At 34.7% G+C, this 18,371-nt stretch overlaps 1 protein-coding gene across 6 annotated transcripts in view; it reads left to right on the plus strand.

Moving 5' to 3' along the window:
• RhoGAPp190 (Rho GTPase-activating protein 190) overlaps positions 1-18,371 on the plus strand; it is a 46,075-nt gene that overhangs the window by 13,932 nt on the left and 13,772 nt on the right. For 4 of the 6 annotated variants that reach the window (XM_089710164.1, XM_089710169.1, XM_089710166.1 and 1 more), the window contains exons 14-30: positions 212-314; positions 649-787; positions 1,469-1,575; positions 1,725-1,819; positions 2,445-2,600; positions 3,247-3,391; positions 3,794-3,900; positions 6,173-6,363; positions 6,805-6,961; positions 7,917-8,035; positions 8,350-8,427; positions 9,341-9,385; positions 11,491-11,600; positions 12,190-12,282; positions 12,876-12,953; positions 14,120-14,210; positions 15,326-15,437. In XM_089710164.1, coding sequence (XP_089566290.1) covers positions 212-314; positions 649-787; positions 1,469-1,575; positions 1,725-1,819; positions 2,445-2,600; positions 3,247-3,391; positions 3,794-3,900; positions 6,173-6,363; positions 6,805-6,961; positions 7,917-8,035; positions 8,350-8,427; positions 9,341-9,385; positions 11,491-11,600; positions 12,190-12,282; positions 12,876-12,953; positions 14,120-14,210; positions 15,326-15,437 — 1,926 coding nt within the window. The remainder of the gene's footprint in view (positions 1-211; positions 315-648; positions 788-1,468; positions 1,576-1,724; positions 1,820-2,444; positions 2,601-3,246; positions 3,392-3,793; positions 3,901-6,172; positions 6,364-6,804; positions 6,962-7,916; positions 8,036-8,349; positions 8,428-9,340; positions 9,386-11,490; positions 11,601-12,189; positions 12,283-12,875; positions 12,954-14,119; positions 14,211-15,325; positions 15,438-18,371) is intronic. The other 2 variants (XM_089710170.1, XM_089710168.1) reach the window with 2 other exon arrangements.

The raw sequence follows: 18,371 nt of genomic DNA on the forward strand, positions 1-18,371 counted from the left end.
TGCGACAAGACAACGTTTGGTGGGTCAGCTAGTAGTTTATGAAAACTATGAGACACGCTCAACTAATTTAATTATTGTATTGTCACTGATCCTTGAAATGTGTAGAAGTTTGAATAAAACAACGAACGTACAAAATTTACACAAATGTTTAAATTAATTTTCAAAAAATTAAATTAAGTTAATAGTTAATATTGTTATATTATAAAAATAGGTCGTTGACGTCAACGGGCGAGTCGCAGTGCACAGCGGGCCCGCCGGCTGCGCCTTGGGCTCTCACTACGGACTCCAATCAGATTAACGTCATCATATTGGGGGTAAGTTAATGGACTTATTATAATAAATTTGTCATTATATTATTTTATTTATTTATATACCTATTCTTTGTATAGTCACATAAAAAACACAAATTTTACACAAAAACAGGACATTATAAAATGCTTTATTAATAAGTATCAAGATATTGCCAAAAACAACATTTTTTACGGTTATATCATTTCAATCTTCTATTATAATGGATATATCTATAAAATGAAATGAACATGAATTGGTCGATTTTACAAATAATTCAATGTACTATAAACAACTATATTCACTTACTTACATTTTTTTAAGTTGCCCTGAAATAAAAGATTTATTTAATGTAAACAGGTGGACGAAATAGCATCGGAGTTCGGCAAGCGTCTGATAGCCGGGTGTGACGGTGACAAACGTGTGAGCGTCAACGGTGTAGCGTGGCGTTTGGATCAGCGGCGTCATACTGACGTGTTAAGGGATTATGCTCCTAATGGTACGTGGAAAGAGTAGTACTGTAGGGACGAGTATTGCTCAGCAAATATTTTGATAAATGTTGCATCAAGTGTCTCATAGACAGGTGCGACGGCGGCACAACAACGTGCTAAGGGATTATGCACCTAATGGTACGAGGGGGACGAACTGCTTTAAGGGCTATTATTTCTCAGCAAACATTTTGATAAATGTTGCATCAAGTGTCTCATAGACAGGTGCGACGGCGGCATAAAAACATGCTTCGGGATTATGCACCTAATGGTAAGTGCATGGCCAAGTGTAGTAGAGGCGATTATTGTAAAGCAAACATTTTGCAATATGTTGCAAAATGTCTCATGGCCTGGTGCGACGGCGGCACAACAGCGTGCTACGGGATTATGCACCTAATGGTACGTAGGGGACGAACTGCTATATGGGTTATTATTTCTCAGCAAACATTTTGATAAATGTTGCATCAAGTGTCTCATAGACAGTTGCGACGGCGGCACAACAACGTGCTAAGGTATTGTGCACCTAATGGTACGTGTATGGGGAACAGCTGTAGGGTCGATTATTGCTCGGCAAACATTTTGAAAAATGTTTAAAAACATTCGCAAAATTCGCTTCAGAGTTGGACTCTCAATGTAAATGCAAAACAAATGAAATAGTAAAATATTTGTAAATGATGAAATCTTTCTTACAGGTTATTTCTGTGTATATCAAGATCAAGAGTCATTCGAATTTATAAGAAATTGTGCTGAAAAGACACTCCTGTCGAGTTTAGAACAAGAAGATAAATTACCCTTTCAGGTACTTTTTTTGACTGTTTCTAATAAGCTTAGAATTGAAATTTAATATACTTGAAATAATAAAAAATTGTTATTTAATAAGTTACATTTCAAATCTTATTTTTTAGACAGTAAATATAGAGTTCTATAATACTATTTTCTATGATACAGGGTTTACCATTGGTGGTTATATTCGTGCAAGACGACGGTATGGATAAGAAAGAGGTCGCTCGCTTACAAGAGGAGGGGCAAAATCTTGCTGATAAGTGGGTTTGATGTTTTTTACATTTATTATCTGGTTGTCATAGTAGTGGTAGTAGTTAGACTCTAAATAAATATTTTATTTTCGCTATTTAAGACTTTAGTTGTATGTCTATAGACAGTAAGTAAAGATAAATTAAAATTGATAACAGATGATAATATATTATGTGTTACATCTTCATCTTACACTAATATGTGGAGATCGTAACGACTTCTTTATACAATTATTTTAAGCTATTGCATAGCTTCTATCGCGGGCCTTGAGCGCGGGGACCGAATCCAGAAATTCCGCAACGAAAAACCTCACTCTCCCCACTCCGACGGGCTCGGAGGTGTGGCTTGAAGGCATAGCATGCAATAGCTTTACCGCGGCAGTCCCCGAGTGACACACGTCTTTTTTAACGTGATAACGTTTTTAAAATCGTTTTAGTCGGGTGACATGTTCAGAAACTTGTGTCACACCAAAACCTCACGAGCGCGATCGCAGGTATAACGAGAGAGAGACGGACCGATCTCCCGTCTCAACTCGAGCGCTGCCACCAATAAGACGTTATCACGTAAACATCTCGATCGTAAACCTACTTTACAAACAACCAATTTTTGTTTATCTAATAATACATCGTGTTTCAGCCTACACTGTTCATACATGGAGGCGTCAGTCGGCGAACTCGGTACAGAAGCGTTAACAGCAGATGCTGTACAAGAACTAGTTCGTGCTAATCGTGATAAGGCGAGCTACGCGCACCTCTATCGTGACTTGATTGTGTGCTACGACGCGGATATACGGTGCGTATAGTGTGTACATACATGCAAACAAGTACGCATATGCATAGTTGTACACAAGTATAAATACACACGCACACAAACTCACGTAGCATACGCAAACATACACAAGTACGCTTTCACGCATACTAATTACTATTAACATTTACTAATTATACTTTACTCAACAATTTATATTCACGCATACATACAGACACAATACGGTAGTAAACATACGCACACATGCTGACCTGCACGACGTCACACACAAACATTCGTATGTGTACAAAAATACTGGCAATCCCGTTCTCACGCGCGTATGTGCGTCAATGTGTACGTCATACCAACGTACGTAGACATGCACGGGTTTGTGGTTATTTTGAAATCACACACTTAAAAGCTTATGGTCTTACCACAAAACAATTTAAACACAGTCTAAAATTAACAATTTAAACCAGGGACCTGTCACTTTAATAGTTGTCTATGTGAAATACGACGAAACCAGATTAAAGAGAACCCGCGCTTAAAGTTAAACCCTGTCTAAAGTTTTTTGTGGTAAGACAGTTATTCTCTGTCTTAACTAATTACTCCCGATATGGACGTGCTTATTCCAACAAATCCAGAGAACTATTCACGAACGTTTTTTTTTTAACATTTTCCCTAATTACAGGATAATGGTGTGCATGTTCTGCGACGACCCGTATTCGCCGGACCGTGTGCTCAGTCCCCTACTATTGCATAGAGCTTGTTTCCTCACCGGTGATAGGTCGATTGTGATTGAGACCTTTCTGGGCGATTCTAAGCGGAAAGTTGAAGTGAGTTAAAGTTTTTTGTAGCTCTTACGAAGCGTCTTGTATCATAAGGATTGGTAATCTTCAGTTATAAGTTTATCGACAATATCGAATAAAACGCGTTAAGAAATTGCAAGCGACGAATTTAAATTTTCTTGTAATATATGTATACAAAAATAAAACAAGTTTTACATGATTTTCACGATGCAAATATGCAGCATGCAGCAATTATTTAACTTATAGTACACGTGGAGTACACGAAGGATTAAATAACTGGAGCTATTAGATTTTTAGAAGTTTGCAATTTTGTATCACTGGATTACTCGGTAGACCACGTGACTATTGTAGCGTTAAATGAAAATCATAATGTGATTGATCGGCATTTTAAATAGAATAGAAAAATGTAACAATATGAAACTATTACAGGTTATAATATCAAGCTTCCACGGCGCCAGTCAGTTTAGAGAAGAGTTGATACATGGTTTTATTCTCATCTATTCCGCTAAGAGGAAAGCCAGCTTGGCTACTTTGAAGTAAGTGCAAAGTATTGAATATTGATTTAATTAAACCACGGCTTGGTTTTGTTGCAACACAAGCTCTTTCAAACATTGTTAAAAGTAAACTATCTTGTTTCTATATTGTAGGTTTTTATATAACGTTTATAATCGCTTGTACATTTTTGTGTCTCTAAAAAATTATAATAAAATCAATGATGTACTTGTATTATCAATTAGATATACTGAAATACTTTTATTTAGTCAGGTAGTAGACTGGGGTAGAAGCCTTTGAAAATAATGAAAAGATAAAAAAAATCGCAGTCGGATGAAACCCATTAGAAAAGGAGGAGAATATGATAAAAATGTAAGGAAAAATAAATTACGGTCAATCCGAGTTCGGGAAGCGGGAGGGGGGAGCTTTTAAGAGAAAAAAATGGTTTCTCTCGATTTCCGACAAAACTACAAGTCCTATAGAAAAAAGTTCAATGGCAAAGTTGTAGGTAATTAAAAGTTCTACAACTTTTGTATTCACAATTTTTTCACATAACCTAAAAATTTAGGTGAAAAATTCAAAAAACCAAGTTTTTGGTCTTTTATTTCTATCTACTTCAAAATTTATTTTTTTTCTACGAAATTTGGTGGAAACTTACTTTATTATGTCCCAAATACACTGTAATTTATTTGATTGAAAATATTTATTTTTTCGCCTTATTTTGAATTAATACCAAAAAAACAACCTAATTTTCAATCGAAAAGTCACCCGTCAAAATATCAGCTTTTTTCAAAAACTTGGGGTGCCTTTTATTCATTGAAATCTCTACTTTCATATGGTGTAAAAAAAATAAACACCACCATAGTAAATGTTCTCAGGAAATGCATACAAACAGTGTGATAATGAGCTTTTACTAAATCAGGCATACTTCTTGAACTCTATATCTTCTCTTGTATAGGCTTTTCGGTAATATTTCAAAAGAAAAATAATTATCTGTTCTAAGTTTAATATTTTACAGCATATTCAAAAGCAAAATGATGTCGATAAAAAAATTTAGGTAGTTCGAAAAGTGTGCCTGATTTAGTAAAAGCTAATTTTCAGACTGTTTGTATGCATTTCCTGGGAACATTTACTATGGTGGTGTTTATTTTTTTTACACCATATGAAAGTAGAGATTTCAATGAATAAAAGGCACCCCAAGTTTTTGAAAAAAGCTGATATTTTGACGGGTGACTTTTCGATTGAAAATTAGGTTGTTTTTTTGGTATTAATTCAAAATAAGGCGAAAAAATAAATATTTTCAATCAAATAAATTACAGTGTATTTGGGACATAATAAAGTAAGTTTCCACCAAATTTCGTAGAAAAAAAATAAATTTTGAAGTAGATAGAAATAAAAGACCAAAAACTTGGTTTTTTGAATTTTTCACCTAAATTTTTAGGTTATGTGAAAAAATTGTGAATACAAAAGTTGTAGAACTTTTAATTACCTACAACTTTGCCATTGAACTTTTTTCTATAGGACTTGTAGTTTTGTCGGAAATCGAGAGAAACCATTTTTTTCTCTTAAAAGCTCCCCCCTCCCGCTTCCCGAACTCGGATTGACCGTAATTTATTTTTCCTTACATTTTTATCATATTCTCCTCCTTTTCTAATGGGTTTCATGCGACTGCGATTTTTTTTTGTTTCAAAAATTATCTACTCTAGTCTATAGTAAACATTCTATGTCACATCTTGTTTGTGTTTGATTGTTTGTAAACTGTTATTATTTAATCATTGTCTAGCTATGTTATGATGGTTAGATTACGCGTTTCAATGAAATCATTCGTAAATATGTATACAAATGAGTTGGAGAATTATTTAATTGTAGGTAGTTAGTTGTGATACAGTTTTCTAGGTGATTAAACGCAATTGAATCATGTTAAATACATCTGAAGATATTGAGAAGTGCGTGAAATAATTTTATGAGTTAAAAGTGAATAGGACATATCAATTTTGTTGTTGTTTTTTGGATCATATAATTATTTAAAAGTAGCCTGGCAAACGCACCAGGCTGCGAAGAGGTTGCGGGCAGGTGAAAAACGGCAACCGTGATTTTTTAGTATCTCTATATAACTTGCAGTCTCAATCTTTATAAATTTTGACTGGCAACCTAGATATATATTGTCCTAATTATTATAAATATACATAAAATTTTGGTTTTAGCAAAAAAACTATGAACGCACTAATCCTGGTGTGGGATCTCGTACTACTAGAAGATTATGGTTTTAGTGTATTCTGAAAATTATACTAACCGTTGCTAACTTCACGTTTCCAGCGCGTTCTCCATGAACATACCGAACTTGCCAATCCAAATGGTGGCCGTCACAGACGGTGGTGGGTCAGCAGCTAACACGTTCTTCGGTACAGACCTCGGCCACGCGCTCATTACGGATGGAAATGCGACTGCGGATCGACTCGCAGCTCACTTCACTACGTACACGTATAGTAACACTGCGGAGACTAAGGGTGAGCGAGTTGTCACGTTTGATGGCAATTTTTTGTGTGTTTAAGTGTAGTGGTGATTAAAAAAAAGTGAAGATTTTTGTGACACAATCTTGATAGTTAGATGATATTTGAATATCATATAATTTAAAAACTAATTTTTCTTAATTATTTTTAAGTTTAATTATTTGTATATTGGTCTAATTTCGGAAATGAGTGTGTAAGATAAATTACATACATAAAAGTTTTACTTGTAATCTATTGTTTAGTTGACATTTATTTGCTTGAATTGCGATGAAAGCGTAAAGGTTATGTAACGTTTTCTTTTTTCGGTCCACTATTTGAACCATTTAGCGGGTTTTTTTTTATAAAAAATAATTTTTTATGTGCATTACGAATGATTGGCTCTATAAATTCTGTTTTTCTGTGCTCACGCTCAAAATTTATATCTTTGTCCCTATCTAGCGGCGTTCTACACGCCGTTCTTCAAGGAGGTGTGGGAGCGTAAGGGCGAGATTGAACGCGCGTTCCGCATGGAGCGGTCGGGCGGCGCGCGGCACAACCACAACCTGCCCGACGTGGCCGCGGCCCGCCCCGCGCCGCACCCCTACCGCCTGGACACGTGAGTGTGACGTCACCGCAACCTGCCCCCCACAGATCGAGCGCCAACGCGCAACCTGCAACCTGCCTCTAACAGATCGTGCGGAGTTCCGCATGGAGCTCGCAACCTGCAACCTGCCCCCAATAGATACATACAGGGTGTCCCAGGAAGCTGGCAGATAGAGGACCTAGATCCTATACCTCCTGGCTTCAGTATATCACTACTTTTTGGGACACCCTGTATAAAGCACATATCATATTTACCATTATTCACACATATTTCAAACTAGCTGCGCTCCGCGGTTTCATACGCATTGCTCCGCTCCTGTTAGTTTTTGCGTGGTGATATACAGGGTGTCCCAGAAACGGTATACTAAGCCCCAAGGAGGTTATAGTTTTGCATACGCTGAGTACGTAAAAAATACTTATAAAATTCCAGACGTATTTCTTTTTTTTTTTCAATTGGATGAATTCTTAAAACTCTATGTGTACAGTGTACACCCATAACAAGCAACCCGCCCAACTTTGCCACCAGCACGTGAGCTATCGTTTAAGATTATGTTTTCATAGACAAAATGCTCACATTAGAGAAGCGATATAATATACCGGCTGCGCGAAGCTAGAGACGAAAACATGGATTTTAAGGAAAAATTAAGCAAAAAATTTTTGACGTAATTTTACGTGATCAGTGTATGCAAAACTACAAGTCCCTTCGCGCTTAGTATACCAATAATGGGACACCCTGTATATCCTATTTCCTTCCTCGATGAATGGGCTATCTAACACCGAAAGAATTTTTCAAATCGGACCAGTTCCTGAGATTAGCGCGTTCAAACAAACAAACAAACTCGTCAGCTTTATAATATTAGTATAGATAAAGCTTAGCGATGAGAACACTTCAAATCAGCGAAAACAATCGATTTATAAAAGTAACAAGAACACCAGTTCAAACAATTCAAAATTTTTTATTTTTTCAGGATGGAGCACAAACTGACGAATTCACTGGATTTACTGATTGGACCCGACTCACGCGCTGACATGGAGTCAGAATACAGCGATACTCTAAATAATTCGAAGAATAGAAGTTTTCTTAAAGGTAAGAAAATAGGTATCACATACCTTTTTATTATTGTCGTTTACTATCAATGTAATATCTAAATAGCCTATATAAAAGTTACTTGGATACTTGAATAGAACTTCAAATAAAGTCACTGTTGATTTATTGAAAATTAATTACTTTTCATTTTTATTGCGCACTATTTACAAATGACGACTGTAAATCGTATGAATCAATGTGTTTTTTTTATATCTAGCAAGAAATGTGCTATTACATATACAAATCTGTCTCGTAATTGATTTTTCTAAACATATATTTTTATTTCAAAATAATAATACTAATGAATTTTGCAGGTTTCAGCGTATACCCGCCTCCGAGCACGCCTCCAGAGCCCGCGCCGCCCGACCACAGGATGCACGCGGATTTGTCGCGTGAGTTGAATATATACCTTATAGTAAAGTAACAAAGATGAGTTTTGTATGGATAATATTTTACGATTAAGGAAATACTTTATTGCGCAGTAACTAAATGGAAAGTTTTGTTCTGTCTTTGGTAATAGATTGTTTAGGTTTTTATTTAAAATTTACATTACAAGAGCGTCATTATAATTATGAAAAGAAATAGCAGAATATAGGTGCAATATTTGATTTGTAACTGTTTATCGTCGCTATAAAAAATTATCGGATGTTTTATCAAACGATTTCAAGTAACATTGTAGTTAGTTAGCGTGAGTGAGCGTGAGTGAGCGCAAGTTAGCGTGAGTGAGCGTGAGTTAGCGTGAGTGAGCGTGCGTTAGCGTGAGTGAGCGCGAGTGAGCGTGAGTGAGCGTGAGTTATCTTGAGTGAGCGTGAGTTAGCGTGAGTGAGCGTGAGTTATCCGAGTGAGCGTGAGTTAGCATGAGTGAGTGAGCGTGAGTTAGCGTGAGTGAGCGTGAGTTAGCGTGAGTGAGCGTGAGTTAGAGTGAGTGAGCGTGAGTTAGCGTGAGTGAGCGTGAGTTAGCGTGAGCGAGCGTGAGTTAACCGAGTGAGCGTGAGTTAGCGTCAGTGAGCGTGAGTTTGCCTAAGTTAGGGTGAGTGAGCGTAAGCCTAGTATACCAACAGTGGGACACCTTGTATATATTAAGGATATATTTTTCAATTTGGTTTATCAAACAGTAAAACAGTAAGAAATATAAAACTTGAATCTAGATACAGGTATAACTCCGTAACCGACAACATTATCCATAGATTAGATACACACGTTTTTGTGCGTGCAATAAATGCGTATCTATCATTTATTATACGTATTATAAAAGTTTTTGTTTTGTTGAATTAATGTTAAAAAAATGATATTGTTATAACGCAGCGGACCTCAACTGTTCGGAGGACTCACTCAGCACGCACGAGTCAGGTGATTGCATGGTCGCAATTGCATACCGTATTTTTATAGCGGGAAGGTTCATTTTTGCGTAGATGGTTGTTTCGTCGATTTTGTACTCGTGATTTGTGCATGATTATATTTAAGTAGAATAGATTAGATTATATTAAGTATTATTTTTAATATCACGAAAAAATTACGGTTTTTGGACTCTTGGTTTTTTTAAAGCATGCTTCTTATAATCTTATTTATGTAATAAGTGATTCGAAGTTTTGTAAAATAGTTTTTTTATGTAATTAATTGTAATTTGAAAAGCTTTCGTTAAGTTATTCACATAATGCGTTTATATAAATTTTGCACATTAAGGTACACCTGCAGTTCTATACGAGTACACAGCATTTCATAAGCGTATATTATTTTATCTTCTATTTAGATCTTTGATATACACCGTATCCGGTAATTAGTACGGCTGATGATGTCAAAAGTAAATTAATTAATTAACAAATAAAGTAATAACAATACCTCAGTTAAAGTTTTTCTATTTTGAAGATTCAATCTATTTAACATTTTATAGGAGCTTACTCTCCCTAAAGTCTAGACAACCTGTATTACTACTTTTAATTTGTTTGTAGTATGTACTTACTGGACACCCTGTATAATAACTTTTGCTATCTAATTTTTTTTTATGTATGTAGTTGCGTATACTACTTTATTTCCACAATAATTATAATTTTGCCTTATTAAAAATTAACTCGTATTTAATTACAATAAATATTTTTGAAGTGAAAACTTCTTTAGCGGCGTTGGGTATAAAATCTTAAACTCGCGTCAGGACACGTGGCCTGATCGAAAAAGCGTAATGCTACGGCCACACTACCTTACCGTCTACCGGGCTGTTACCGAAATAATTATGGCATTAAATTACCGTCTAAAGTACTGCATGAACTGGTGTGGTTACACTAGAGTTTACCTAGATATGCCGGTAATTATTGGTATTAACCGCAGCAAAAAATATTAGTTAATTAATATATAATATGGTTTCTGTAATAATTCACCAAGGATTCTTTTTTCTTTTTCAAATCATCTATTATACTTGGAAATGAAAAATTTTGTTTGATCCGACATAAAAATCGATGTGTAGTAGGTACACTGCGATTTTTATAGTTCTTCTGTCGGGTATCCCAAAGAGACGGTTCAGATTAGAATATAATGAATGAATGAATGAATGAATGAAAACGCTTTATTGTACACCATTACAAACAGGAAAAAGACATACATATACAGAAGAGAGACATGCACAAATGGCGGCCTTATGGCTTTAGTAGCCATCTCTTCCAGGCAACCAAACACAAGATAAAAAACATAAAATCATGACAGAGGGTGGTGGTAAAGCTGTATTAGATTAATAATTAAAAAACAAATTCAAAAAACAATATACATAAACATACACATACATAAGTAGGTACATAAAAATTATATTATTATTATAAATAAAAACATATATACATATATATATATATATATATATATATATATATATATATACATAAAGCATATATTAAATAAATATCATATTAAAAATATATACCTAAATACAATAAGTTATCACTTTTTAATGTAATGATTATTCAGTAAACGTTTGAAAGTCTCGAAAGTTTGAGCTTGAAAGTTTATAATTCCAAAAATTCGAGCGCCATCGAGCGCTTTTTCATTTGAACACTCCATGTCGATACGTGCGTCGCCGGCGAGCTCATATTGCACACTGGACAAACGGTAGTGTGGCCGCATACGCAATAATTACCGCGGTAATCTTCTTTGATGTGCGAAAGAATACCGCCGCCGGAGCTATTGCCTACCGCCATTTGTCATATTGATTGGCATTGTAGAATTATGGCCATAAGTCGTGGTTACACCTAGGTGTTGTTAAAGTTGTGGCAATAATTATTGGCATATCACGGTAGTGTGGCCGTAGTATAAGACGGATTTTTTTAGCCCTTATATTCCATGCGTAAGACGGATACCATTCCAAAATATCAAACATGCTGAACGTTAATAATCAAGTTTTCACTTCTGCCGGCACTCCCGGAGTGCAACCCGTCTTTTTTTTTATTAACATTAAATATATGTATTAAATACAGATGGCGGTGGTCTCTGGCAACCAGCAGGTTACGGTCCGCGTGCGTTCACAACGGGCCGCGCTCGGCCACACCCACCTCCGCATCGGCCGAGACATTCGCAGACTTTGAAGGTAATATATTACATGAGGAATAAGTTTTCATTTCTTTTTATATTATATTTACTTACTTAAAACAAAGAATATGTAACAATATGTTGTATAAAAACGGAAGCTGTCTTCGCAAAACTTTATTGAATTATTTTTAATTCCGTCTCGTCATCAATTTTTTAAATTTTTATAATACACTAGCGGTCCGCCCCGGCTTCGCCCGTGGTACATATTTACGTTTTCTCTACATAAAAACCATCCTCGTACTTCAAGGAATATAATAAAAAAAGAATTATCGAAATCGGTTCAGCCGTTCTCGAGTTATGCGCTTACCAACACATTTTGCGATTCATTTTCATATATAAAGATTTAGAATAATTTTAATGCTTAAAAGCTTAAAAATAAAACATTGTTGAGATAATCTGTATGATGAAATGTGTCATTTAAGTTTTCTATATATTGAGCAACTTTGGGCAATAAATATTCTCAGATTTTTTTACAAAAGTGCCGTTTTTGTTAGACCTAATTTGCTATTCAATTTCGAAGATTTCACTTCAACGCTATCAGATTCATAATGAACCTTATAACATAAGAAATAACGTCATTTTTCCAGCAACCGGGTAAACTAGACATGAACAACTACACGATGGTAAGCGATGCGCTCCAACACATTACCATTGGACCAGCGCATTCTAGAGATAGAAAGGTAATTATTAAAATAAATATATTTTCATGTAAATAATAATATCATGATGTAGAAAACATTTAATCGCAACTAAATTTTATAGGTGTTTGTGTCATAGCAATCCGGGTTTTTTCAATTCATATGTAAAATCATTTTATGCATTCATTAATACTGGTTTAACATTTCATTCGCGAAAACATTGATGCATTATATCACTGGGAGATAATTAAACAAATATAATTGATAACATTTTTTCCATACATAATTACGTACCAATTTCGCTGTTACTGTGGTCAGACTTTGTTACATAAATAAATATTAGTTTCTATCTACAATTGTAATTAAATACATAATCTTCTCAAAAATTTCTGTACTCGCAGGTGGGTTTGAATTTCGGGTGGGATTTTGTTGTATACAAGAAAAATATATTTACTTATATAAAATTTCAAATCACGAAATTACAAATTGATATTGTTGCTTATAAAAATGTGTTAAATACTCAATTTTTGTTTAATAAACGACTGGGACCTTATCAAGATAAAGAGTGTTCAATATTTCCAAAAGTTTTTTTTTAAAAGACGAAATAAATATATAAAAAACCTAAATCACGCCAGTCGTACGGGCCGTCCGGCGGGCACCACCACCCGTCCGGCGTGAGCTCGGAGACCGAACTCGACGCGCAGTACGCACAGGTGCATATATACATTCAAATGCATGCTTTATGTGTTTGTTCGCTTTACATTACTCAATTACACACTTACCCACGTACTTACTTGCTTTTGACGTGACAACGTCTTATAATTCGATTGAGCCGGCTGCACGCACGAAAAAACATGACTCATGCGGCGTTACCTCGCTCTGAGGCGTTCCATGTAAGGCTTGAAGTGCAAGCGAGAGCGCGGAGCGAGTGACAAAGAAGCACAATCGGACGTTGTCACGTTCAACTATCAACTAATTTTTTATTCATAAGTATATTTTGTGCATGCTTTTCGTGTTCGCTTTACATTACATTAATATGTATATTCTGATATGCTTTGACGTCTTCTAAAAGCTGTGTGGCTCATTTGTTATGTTGTTCTAGTATTCTGATGTGTCTTACATTTAGAACTTTCGAATTACATCTTTTTGAGCCCTCTCAACATTGGAGTTCATTTCCTTCGACGTTTATTCTTTTAGTACTTCTTAAATTTCCTAAAAAAGATTTGTTTGGCTCCAAATAAATAAATACAATTTGAGAATGGTACTGTATATGCTTATCTATAGATATCTATAGACAAAACAATTGAATTGAAGTTAGCGCTGTGAAACTGTGACAGTAAAAATTGCGTAAAGACTGTTCTAAATTTTTGTTATTATGCTATACTAGATTTCCGCCCGCGGCTTCGCCCGCGTTTGCAAAGGAAAACCCGCATAGTTCCCGTTCCCGTGGGATTTCCGGGATAAAACCTATCCTATGTGTTAATCCAAGTTACCCTCTATATGTGTGCTAAATTTCATTGTAATCGGTTCAGTAGTTTTTACGTGAAAGAGTAACAAACATCCATACATCCATACATCCATACATACTTACAAACTTTCGCCTTTATAATATATATTAGATTCTCTGTAATATTTGTATTTGCATATACCTTTTTACTTAAATAAATATTATGCTTATTTTGCATGATGACTTAATTGAATCTTTCTTCGAATGAATATTATTATTGATATTCTTAGATCCCTCGCATTTTCTATCAGTTTATTTATAGTGAATTATTATATCTAACTTATGTGAGATACAATTGCAATTCGATTTAAAATTTTCCGTGTAATTTTCTAGCTTTTATTTTCATGTTAATAATAATTTTTTATGTCATAGATTAAAGAGACAAACGAATATATGGAGGCGCCATCTATGACCAGACTGAGGAGGCACAGGAGACATGAAAAGACACCCATGCATCAACCATGTAAGTTTATTTCGATTATTTCTAAAATATTTATTCAGGAAATTAAGGTTCTATCGATTGAAATATGAAAATGAATGAGCAATTTAAATGATTTTAAAAGAAATACTATTTTTGTAGATTACTTAATGAATTTGTTTTGAATAGAAAACAATTAATTATTTAATAAATTTTATTGTTCAATATAACTTATTTCAACAGTAAATCAGAATATTTACATATTGCATTTATAATAGACTACAGGCCCGTGTTGAAAAAATTATGGGTCATTTGACCCACCAGGTGACCTATCTAGAACGATTTAAGAGCATAAAATAATAAGATTCAGCACTATGACGTCACTTGTAAGCTGTCCACCTGAGTGCAGATGAGAATTCGAAGGTTCAGGTAGAGATTTTCTCCCCTTGTCTCCATGATTTTTGTACGGCGTTGCGGAATAATTGATTAAATGTAGTATAGAAATAGTATGACACAGATGCCGTACAAAATCAAATGACCAAATTTACCTCGGCAACTGTCGAAAAATAAAAATAAATTCCGACTTTGTGGACCACCATTTTTGTACGGCATCTGTGTCATACTATTTCTATACTGCTTTTAAGCCATTATTCCGCAACGCCGTACAAAAATCATGGAGACAAGGGGAGAAAATCTCTACCTGAACTTTCGAATTCTCATCTGCACTCAGGTGGACAGCTTACGAGTGACGTCATAGTGCTGAATCTTATTATTTTATGCTCTTATATCATTCTAGATAGGTCAGGTGGTGGGTCAAATGACCCATAATTTTTTCAACATGGGCCTGTAGTCTATAAATACAGTTTCTTTACCTAGTCACTGTTATTATATTATTATACTAGCTTACCGCCCGCGGCTTCGCCTGCTTGGTCTAAAACCTAATACATTATATACTAAAACCTTCCTCTTGAATCACTCTATAAACCGCATCAATCCGCACAAATCCGTTGCGTAGTTTTAAAGATTTAAGCATACAAAGGGACATAGGGAAATAGGGACAGAGAAAGCGACTTTGTTTTATACTATGTAGTGATTTAAGAAGACATCATAAACTCAAATCCATGTGAAAAAACCATAATCGTGTGTGTGTATGTGCGTAGCGTTCTCGGAAACGGACAGCTCCGGTTCTAGCGAGGCGTCTGGCGGAGTGGCCCGCGTGCACGCGCGTCGCAGGCACAACGCTCACCACGCGCCCAGGCATTATAAGAAACGGTATTATTTTCTTTGTTAAATACATAATTATAATATTATGGTACTATTTGACTTTCTAAAAAAATTATGAAAGCATGAGATGCTTAGTTGTAATTGTTGTTTTTGAAGTGAATTTCTTTATCGGGGTTGGAAAACATTTTTTCGTTACGCGTGACATTTTTCCGTTACGCGCCATCTTTTTCTTATCCCTACTGTTGGCGACATAATTTGGACATATATAATCTGTGCAACTTACAGAGCCACCTGGCAACACTGTTATTCGGGAAGACATCTTTGATTTACATTTTACACGGCATTCTATACAATCCTTTCTGTTAATTACTATTTTACAATTGTTACATTAATAAAGTACATACGAAAGAATTATTACTTTCTATTATCATACAACCCGACATACATAACAGATTGGCGACGAGTAAGTGGAAATTCAACATAAATTATCAAGTGAAGAACATCGTGCGTACATTGACCCATGTGCTCCTAACACCTTTTCCTTTGTTCCAAGGGTTCCACATCCCCTGATGATAACCCGCTTCACAACCTCCTTTTTCCTTTACAATAATATACAATACATTACAAATACGCAAAATGGAACAGCAATTGGGGCAAGTATTATCGCAAATGTTAGAAACTATCCGAGGAATTCAAGTACAACAAGCGCAATTACAACAACAATTACAAAATACGGATAAATCGGTGAGTGGAATTACATTACAACCATACGACGAAAACAATGAAAGTTTCGCATCGTATTTACAGAGGTTAGAAAATTACATTAACCTAAAAGGCGTTACAAATGATAAAACAAAATCACAGATTTTTCTGAACTGCATTGGTCCTAAATACTATCAAGTTTTACAAAATATTACAGCACCTGATTCTCCGAAAACCAAATCATATTATGAACTGATACAATTATTGAAAAACCATATTGCACCTGAACCTGGTGAAGTAGCCCAACAGCACAAATTTTGTTTACGACAACAATACGAATGTGAAAGTATTGCAAATTATGTTGCTGGTTTAAAAGAACTAGGGGGAAAATGTAACTTTAAATGCGCAAGCTGCGAACACAGCACATTTGAAACTCATCTGCGAGTACAATTCATACGAGGTCTCCGGAATTCAGAAACAAAAGAAAGATTATTACAAGAAAGCTCATCTACAAAGGTTGATGATTTAATTAAAATTGCAATGGCGATTGAGACATCTAAAGCTGAAACAAAAGAAATGTGTTCTGGTCAAGTAAACATTAACAAAATTTCAACTAAATCAAATCATTTCAAAATTAATACAAACATACATAAACCTAAAAATATAAATACATACAAAGATAAAAATATAAATAAATCATACAGTTCATATAACGAGAAGAAGAGAGAAATAAAATGTTTTCGATGTGGCAAAGAAAACCATACAGCAAGGCAATGTCGTTTGAAACATAAACTATTTTGCAAGAAATGTAAGACAAAGGGACACATACAATCGGTATGTTTCAGAGAACAAAAACAAATTGAGTTAGTTCAGGATCAATTCACCGAGGAAGATGAAATATATGAAATACATAAGATATTTAACAATAACATACAGAGTGATAAATTTAACATAACCTTACAATTAAATGGAAAAATACATACCTTAGAACTGGATACAGGCGCTGCAGTTACTACATGCTCGACAAATTTTTATGAAAAATATTTTAATAATCTGAAACTTAAAGATACATCAGTAAAGCTAAGAACATACACAGGAGAAATAATACACCCATTAGGAACTTGTAATTTAAATATTCAGTATAAGAACACAGTTATTGAAGGAAGAATCTTTGTAATTGACCGCAAAGTAGACACCGTAGTTGGAAGAGAATGGCTTAGAAAATTGAACTTAAATTTTGAAGTAAATTCAATATACAAGGAAGAACAAGACATAACAGAAAAAGAATTCAAAAATAAATTACAAACATTATTAGAAGAATATAAAGAATTATTTACAGAAGAAATAGGTGAAATTAAAGATTATCAAGTCGCATTTAAATTGAAAGAAGATGCAGTTCCAGTTTATTTAAAGCCACGTCCAGTACCATTTGCATTGAAAAATCAAGTAGAGGCAGAAATTGACAGATTAGAAAAAGAAGGCATATTAGAAAAGGTTACATACTCACAGTGGGGTACACCAATTGTTCCTGTGATGAAACATAATGGAAAGGTACGCCTATGTGCCGACTACAGAGCTACATTAAATAAAAACCTAGAAAATGACAACTATCCAATCCCTCGAGTTGAAGAGATATTTTCAAAGCTCAGCGGTGTTAAATATTTTTGTACATTGGACATTAACCAAGCGTATTTACATATGAAGACAAATGATGATACAGCAGAGATGCAAGCCATAAGTACATGTAAGGGTACATACAAAGTAAGAAGACTGATGTTCGGTGTGAAAATAGCACCAAATGTTTGGCAAAGATACATGGATCAGACATTACAAGGATTAGAAGGTACAGCTTGTTTTTTTGATGATATCGCTTTACAAGGACATACATACATACAATTACTACGAAGAATCCGAAAGGTATTTAATAAACTTAAAGAATGTGGATTACATCTAAACAAAAAGAAGTGTCAATTTTTTCAAAAATCAGTTACATATCTTGGACATAAAATAAATGAAAAAGGATTACACCCTACAGAAGAAAAGATAAATGATATAAAGAATAGCCCACGTCCCACAGATGTTACATCTCTACGTACTTTCTTAGGAATGATAAATTATTATCAACAATTCATATCTAATTTGGCATCTAAACTAAATCCTTTATACAAGCTATTACAGAAAGATACAAAATTTACATGGAATAAAGAATGTGAAAAAGCATTTCAAGAGTTGAAAATTGAGCTATGTGGAGAAAAAGTACTTATACCGTTTCATGAGAAC

This window comes from Colias philodice, chromosome 24, assembly GCF_061535455.1.
Source record: "Colias philodice isolate Cphi_HAF_F1 chromosome 24, ilColPhil1 Martin Lab GWU primary, whole genome shotgun sequence".
Classification (NCBI taxonomy): Eukaryota; Metazoa; Arthropoda; class Insecta; order Lepidoptera; family Pieridae; genus Colias; species Colias philodice.